At 38.1% G+C, this 8,068-nt stretch overlaps 1 protein-coding gene across 1 annotated transcript in view; it reads right to left on the bottom strand.

Annotated features, from left to right (window-relative positions):
• CELF4 (CUGBP Elav-like family member 4) overlaps positions 1–8,068 on the bottom strand; it is a 696,303-nt gene that overhangs the window by 600,931 nt on the left and 87,304 nt on the right. Inside the window, exon 2 of the mRNA XM_031060278.1 lies at positions 4,912–4,994. Coding sequence (XP_030916138.1) covers positions 4,912–4,994 — 83 coding nt within the window. The remainder of the gene's footprint in view (positions 1–4,911; positions 4,995–8,068) is intronic.

An 8,068-nucleotide genomic window follows, 5' to 3' on the forward strand; every position in this document is an offset into this window, starting at 1 on the left:
CAGCAGGCTACTTTAATCAATGGAACCCATCCAGCCTACCACTGCTGACCAAATTGCAATTTACATCAGTAGAGAAAAACTTTTGAAATGGGAAGTTGTGGGAATATAATACCGTTTTTGGCACAACACAGCATGCAGGGTGATATGTGGTTTAATGGTTTTCTAACAAGCTTTTGGAAAAAGCTTTGAAACATTAAAAAAAAAGACAATAAGAGAGCAAAATTTCAAGGCTTGCTTAAACAGTGAAATCCATGCTATATGTGCAGGACTTCTGAAGTCCACATGACACTTATGTCTCATTTAAGCCTTATGACATGGATTTAAGAGAGGCCAGACCTTGCAAGGTACCCTGCCCCCTCTCCTCTATGTTCAGGTGTCTTTCCTCACATATACATAAAAATTTAAGTCAGGTAAGACCAGTAATGTTGGAAAAACCTTTTTTATTAAAACAAACAATCAAACAAACAAACAAACAACCCCCCCAACAAAACAAAGAAGCAAAAAACCCACAAACCAAAAACAAACAAAAAAAAAACCCCAAACTGTGGGCACCTGAAATTAGATGGAGACTTTTTGTTTCTTTAAAAAATGGGTTTAATATGAGTTTTATGAGCTCACCTGTCTTCTAGTGTTAAAGAGGCATATTTTTGCATATGATGAATAAAACAGAATGCATTTTTTCTAGATGGCAAGAAGAGACAAAGAATATCAGAACAGTTAGGGAGAAAACTAATTATGTTTCGCACTGAGAAATTTAGCATACCAGTAGTACCACTGTCTCTTTCAAGAAGAATAGATACAGTAAGAAAACCCAGCCTATTTCCCAGACTGAACAAGCCCTGCAGATTGCTGAGGTTAACAGTTTCGTACATACTTAATTTCATAGTTACTCTTTGCAAGTCTTACAGGAAGGTTTTAACATTATGCAAAGAGACAGTGCCTCCAACCAAGTGTACATGGACTGTTCTCTCCCGTTGCCTGAGAGAGCCACAAAGAACTAGGGGAAGAAAAATGCTGCTGTGCTTATCATACAAGAGCTCAGTTTATTTGTGCTATAAATAAAAGTAGATCTTGATAGCATAATTACATTTCTCAGCATTATCCTCTGCCATTCACTTGAGAAAGAAAAAAGAAAGGGGAGAAAAAGTTCACTTCACTATAATTTGTAATCAAAATGACTACACTTAAAACATAATTTTATTTCCCCAGTTTCATTTCCTGTGGAGCTTTGTGGGGCAAATAGATAATATTATACAAAATCTGCAGGCGGATATAATTCTCCCATACGTTGCACTGTCATTGTCTAGATCGTTTTACCCCCCAACCTTGCTTTCCTTGGGACCATGGCCTGTGGTTTGATATTGCATTTTATCATTGTGGGATATATCAGCCTCAGAAATCCCAGGGGTGAGCCAACTTTTACTTTCTCTAATTTCTCTCTTCTGCTCCCCTAAATTTCTCTCCCTTTCCTAAATTCACTTTTTATAATGTGAGTTAAAAAAAAAAAAAAAGGCGGTTTCCCACTATGAAGGATTAGCACAGATTATGGTGAACAGTGTTAATTATAGGTGAGGAAAAAGAATAGTGCATCTCTCCAATCTGTTCTTGATTTCCCCTGTGTCTGTCTGTCTGGTAATAAGCCTCCTTTAATCTGGCAGTCCCCTTGGTGAAATCAGCGCCATGGACAGCAATATTGATTGCTTCTGAGAAACCATCACAGCTGCTCAACCAAATTACCTTTGATATGTGACCTTTAATGTAATTACTGCAACATCAAAGCATTTCTATAAATTATTAAAGAACTAATATACTTCATCATCCAGCCGCTCTATTATATGTAAAATAAACAATCACAAGTAAACACTAGAATTTGAATTCTCCAACAATCACAAAGTGCTCTTTACACACTGCGCCACATTAACCTGCCATTTTAGGCAAAACAATTTCAAAATCTCCAAAAGAACCTATTTTACTCATTCAGATGAAGAAGATTCAAGTGATAGTCTTATGTTTTACATTCCAATCCAGTTGCTTCGAAATATGTATCATGTTTCCTTCCCACCCAAAAACAAAGTGCCATAAAGATTTTATTAATCAACACATACCTGCTTGGAAATCTTTTGATTATTCCACAAGATGAGTTTATGTCCTACATATAATATAGAAATATGTGAAACATATTTCTGTCATTGTACAAAGCACATCCAGAAAGTAATTACTGTAAAATATGTTCATGTAGCCACTCCACAAAAAACCAAAGTGATACATAGCTAAGAGGCAAGGCATCTGAATCTGGACAAAACCTCCTCATGCCTCACCATTTCCATACATTACCATTCATGTGCATATTATTAAAAATTACTCAGTTCTGTGTTTTACAATACAAAGAATATAAACAGCAATATTGCAAGAGCAGGAAAGTGTACAGTTTACCGGGGAATAGGAAAGAATGTCTAGTCTAGTACTATTTATTTTTTCCTATACCATGCCTGTTAATTTTTTTTGATGCCTCCTCAGTCGAGCTGTTTGTGTCACAGACAGTGGTGTGTCAAGAGAAGATGTTATATATGTCTCATTTTGAACTTATGTGAATAAGGACTTAGACCCCTGACCTTAAAAGTGCCTCTTATTTTATGGTGATGAACTATGGTTGATATTTTTGGTGCATGTTATCAAGAACAGTCAGGTAAGTCATAAATAATTCTCTGCTACTCAGATAGGAACCATAAAACAGTATCCAGGCATGATACTTTATCAAGAGACAAGACTGGTTTCCTTAAATAAACTACAGTGACATCATTCAGAGGATGAGTTCAGAAACTTGGCAGAAAGCTGCATGAAGAGGGTTTGCTGGTGGAAAGTAAACCTTTAAACTGAGACAAATAGAACTGGAAATGAAAGGGATGGGAAAATCAGTGTTCAGAACTCTAAGAATCCTGGTTGCTCTTTTAGACAGAGGATTCACTGCTCACAGCTCAGTGAGATCCTGATGGTCTCCTGAAAGTGTGTAAGGAAACAAAAAAAAAGCCTTCTAGAGGCAGTGTGGCCAGTATGGAATATATGTAAGACAAATTGCACAAACCAAGGGAGAAATTGTTTCCCTGTAGTCTAGAATTAGTTGATGCAGCCTTTGAAGGAAGACTTAATCCTAATGCAAAAGCTGGTTGAATTTTACCACTGTCTGAGAAAACAGTTTTGACTTTAAGACTTTTGTGATTTGAAGTCTCTAACACAGAGATTGAGAATCAGAATGATGAACACATAAGGAACTTAGGGAAAAAAAAATCTAAATCATCACTTGCCCTCCCTCTCCAACACCTGAGTCCTCAATCTCACTGACCCACTGTGTTCTTGAAGATTTATCATCATACAATTTCAGGATAAGATTTTAAACACATAGAGAAGATAGGGTTCCATAAAGTGAATGATCTCCTAATGGGAAGTGCAAGCAGTCTCAGTGGAAAATCTGGAATTTTAATTATTCTTTTTTAAATACACAACACCCTATTCATCACATCTAAAATGTATTTTATTTCAAGTATATTTCATAAAATTTCAGTTAAAATGTTACCTGAAACATCCCTATGCAACATATTCTCCCTCTTTGTTTTTTTTTTTTTTTTTTCTATCCAGTTTTATCATTCAGGAAAGAGAGAAGCAAAAAGAAAATATTGGAAGGGGGAGGAGGAAGAAAAACTGGAATCCCCTCCCAAGACTGAAGTTACTTTCAATCTGCTGCTAAGGAATTTCTAGAAAAAAAAAGTAATTCAGAGGGAGTTGTCAGCTGACAGAAATATTTTTAGGGAATGAAGTATGTATATATTTGCATAAGGTATGGCCTTTTAAGCAAAGATAGATGTAGATGAGCAAGTGCGTGGGCATCTCCATACTGGCAAGGTGGCTTAGAGATAGGTAAATAGACCCAGGATGATGGAAACAAGCAGAGCAGAATCAACACTTTCCTCAGAACACAGAGCAAGGGATGTGTCTTAGATCTGGTGGAAAGGTAGGTTATAGCTACACAGCAATCAGTCATTCAGCACCAGCTAATAAAGACAGACTTTTGGATAGATTTCCTCTCAGTTTAGATGTAGCCTGGAGCCCTCAGAAGCCCACCCTTAGTTACGTGGTCACTGGCTCCTGGTTATTGTGAAGCCAGCTTCATTCCAGCTGCAGGAGCACTTGGCTGCTCCCAATCCACGCACTCTGGCTGAATCTAAATAGTCTCTCCCTCCCCCGGGTAACCACTTAACTAGAAACCCATCCCAGCAGGGCAGGTCTTCCCCACATAATGCTGATTCTATTTTTAGTTCTGCTTGTGTTGTCTGAACCTTAGATCTTGCTCATGTGAATAATTTTCCTCATTATCTCTTGTGCGTCTTTCCTCTCTCTCTCTTTTCTCCTTGTCTCACCGCCTTTCCAATCTGCTACAGCTGCTTGAATACTAAAGTAACTGAGTCAAACCACTTTGTCATCAGGAATATGTTTTCATTCTGTGATAACTCAATAATGTGATCTGTTTCTTGATTTCTTGCTGCCAAACCTTGCTTCAGAGAAGAAAAGTCGTGAGAGGAAGCACCTGGTGAGGACCACTAACATTCTGTAGTGGTCAGAATCCTAAAGCAGCTCCTCAGCTGAGTTAGGCTGCTAGAATCCAGTCCATAACCAGTTGATTTCTGTTTTCCTGATTCCCAGTAAGGACAAAAAGCTTTTAGTTTTGTGCATGGGAACCATTTGGGTGGGTTGGTGGTATCTTGGTTTTATTAGCACAATACAAATACTGAATCATCCAAATAAATGGACACTTTCTCCTTCCAAATCTGAGATGAGAACACCATATGTAACTCATTTTTTAGATTTAAAAGAAAAAAAAAAAAAGAAAAAAAGAAAATGTTGTCAGTCTGGACTCACCCCCGGCAGTGTCTTCTGTTCATGCAGTGCGCTCTGGGCCTTTAGAGCAGACTCCCTTTCGCAGTATGTTAGGAAGGCACAGCCTGCAAAGAACAAGAAAAACCTCGGTAAGAGCACTATTTCAGAGAAGATCCTTCTGAAATTGAGACATAGAACAAACCACTTTCCTGTCATCATCCAGTTCCCAGTAAATCAATCATAAAATTCTCTCCTTAGTGTGTCAGTAGTAAAAGTCAAGAAATGAAGCTATCATAGCTTCCTCTGAACCCTGGTGGAAAGTGAGCAACAGTGTACCTGTGAGCGCTTATTTTTCCTTCAAGACATGCCTATGTGTCAGGTACAGAAGGCTGCACAGGATTAGGCATCTCAAAGGTTCCACATGATGGCAAGGTGGGGCATGAGATCCCACTCCTGCTCCAGCAGCAGCACTGGGAACAAGCCCCTAGCTTCCACGTGCTGAAAGGTCTCATTCCTTTCTTTCCTACCAGGTGCTTTAAGCAAAGGGCATGCAAGGACTTGGAACTTTCTACTGCAGAGGAAAGTTTCTATTGTTTAGCCTGACCTGCACCAAAAACTCATTGCTCTTTTTGCATCACACCAGAAATCCACCTCCCTGCACTGGATGCTGCAAGGACTCACTGGCTTCCAGTTACAAACACAACCATGTCAAAGCCCAGACAATTACTACAAAACATCCCTGACCCACAGATCACTTGAACTTCAGAGATACGCTGATGGCTTTGATTGTAGCAAAGATTAATTTATCAACTACAATGCCTAAAGCCTTGTCAAAGTAGAACCCTGCTGTGTTTTTGTCCCCCACCTCTATGCTTCCCTTCCAGTAAAAATGTTGCAATATCTTACTCCATTTGTGTGTCCGATGTGATCAAATTATTTCTTCTTACTGCAGTATACTGAAAACCTGCCAGTTCCTGCAGCAAAAAATATGCTTGTTATGCAGTAGACATTTTCTCTGAAATTACTACAGAATGTCTCCGGCTCCTTGAAATGGAGGTATCATACCTTTCAAGGTTCAGGCAGCATGTCCCTCAAACTGAGAATGTCTTTCAAGAGCAGCACAAGTATGGAGAGACTCCCAAAGAAACAAACAGGTCCCATAACCTCATCTTGACCCACCCACCCTCTCCCCAAGAAAAGTACGTAACAGGTGAGTAAACAGTAGACTGTAAACTTCTTTTCGGTCGCCACTGTGAGCATTTTGTCCATGCAATGTTCAGTTTTTTTCATTTTTTTTCCTTAGAGAATATTACTGAAGAAATACACACTTTTACATGTTTTTAATAGATCAGTACATGCAAGAAAATAGGATATTTTTTTCAATAAATTTACATTTTTTTATCAAAGACAATCCTGTGGAAGTCACCATACTCCTCTCACAATGAAGCTGTGATATGAAAAAGAAGAAAAAGAACAATTTTTTCACTATTTCTTATCCTGTATTACTTTCTGGAGGTATTCTTACTTTCTGTTTATTCAAAGCAATCATATTTATTATGTCTCAATAACTGAGATTCAGATGCAGAAGGTGACAGTCAGAAAAGGAGACTGATCATCAAAAGTTTGCATACTTGGAATTATTTTTGTTTGTTCCCCTCTAACTTTAAATGGATGCATTTTCAGTAAGTCTGTATTCACCAAAGAAGAGGAAGAAACTGTGGCAAAGTGTTTACAGCTAGCAGAAATAATGGATTGAAAAGGATCCTTAAAAGTCACCCATAGCCTGATAATCAAATGGGAAACTATGCTTAAATTTAATTTCAGTGCTAAATCACAGGCTGAGAGCTCTCTGTTTACTAGATACAATAAGAAAGTCTCCCTTTAGCAGCAGACGTGGAGCAGCTGATACAGTCTAATTAGGCACATCATAGCACACTGTTATAGAGATAAACTATGCAGTGTAAAGCTCTCATAATGATAGCTATATTTTTCTCCTCATTGTGATTGCCACGATGACAGTTCAGGGTAACAATGTCCTACTCCTATAGTACCATGACTGTAATTCAGGCTGAGTAAGCAGGAGACAACTCTTCTCTCAAAGTGGGTATTTTCCACCCAAGACCCACCCTGTGTGTGTGTGTGTGTGTGTGTCTGTGTGTAGGCAAGTTCTCACCAGGGAGAAACCTCCACTAAGTTCTCTCCAAAGCTGTTTCAAAAGTGGTAGAAGTACCAAACTCCCCAAAACAGTACTCAGAATGCATCCAATCATCACTGATATAACAAACACACTGTTATGAACTAAAAGACTTTGAAATTGAAATCTACTCTCTCATATGATCAGACAAAAAAACCCCTCCTGTTTTCCAGAGACAAAATGTATGCTCTGTGGAAGTGTTTCTTTTTCCCTTTTCATTCATATATCATGCACATGAATTACAATCTATCCCACACATGTTGGGTAAAAAGCAATATCTCTATGAAAAATAATATCTTGTTTATTTTAAGTAAGGCTTGGTTTCTTAGAGACTGTAAGAAGTTCCATCCCAGCAGTGGCCAAAAGAAATAAAGTAGAGATTAATGTTCATAGCAAGCCTCCAACCTGAACTTGAAAAGAACAGCTCACGGGGAATTTTTGTCTTCCCTTTCCTTACCACAAGATTGCTCTGTAAGGCACATATGCAGCATTAGCTATTAGCTAAAATAATGATTTTTTTCAAAAACATGAGAACTTTTATAAAACAATAGTTATCTATTACTCCATCCTGCAAGAATTTCTTGTGCATTAGGATGAAAGGAAATACTCTTTCTTGCATCATCCTGCCTGCCTCCCTGAAACCAAAATTGATCTCTACTTTGTACTGTGATGTTTAAAGGAATGAGAACCTCTTTCAGCTGTTACTTTTCCTAGGCTACCGCTTTCAGTGTGCCTCCACATGACCCCTCCAAAGGGCTCTTCCTGGAGAATGTTGCTTAGAAAACACAACACTAGACACTCAGATTAACACTATGGAATACAGCATCCCAAACAATCTCGAAATATTTTCATATGGAGCAGCTATGTTGGGTTGGTTTTTTTTTTCAGAGAAAAGAATATGGGGGAAAAAAGGTGTTTTTTTTTTAAATATGATTTTTTTTTTCTTCGTTTCATTTTGATTTCCCAGATGGAACAAAATTTTAGAACAATCAATTTTCCCTGCTG

This window comes from Geospiza fortis, unplaced genomic scaffold, assembly GCF_000277835.1.
Source record: "Geospiza fortis unplaced genomic scaffold, GeoFor_1.0 scaffold49, whole genome shotgun sequence".
Taxonomy (NCBI): domain Eukaryota; kingdom Metazoa; phylum Chordata; class Aves; order Passeriformes; family Thraupidae; genus Geospiza; species Geospiza fortis.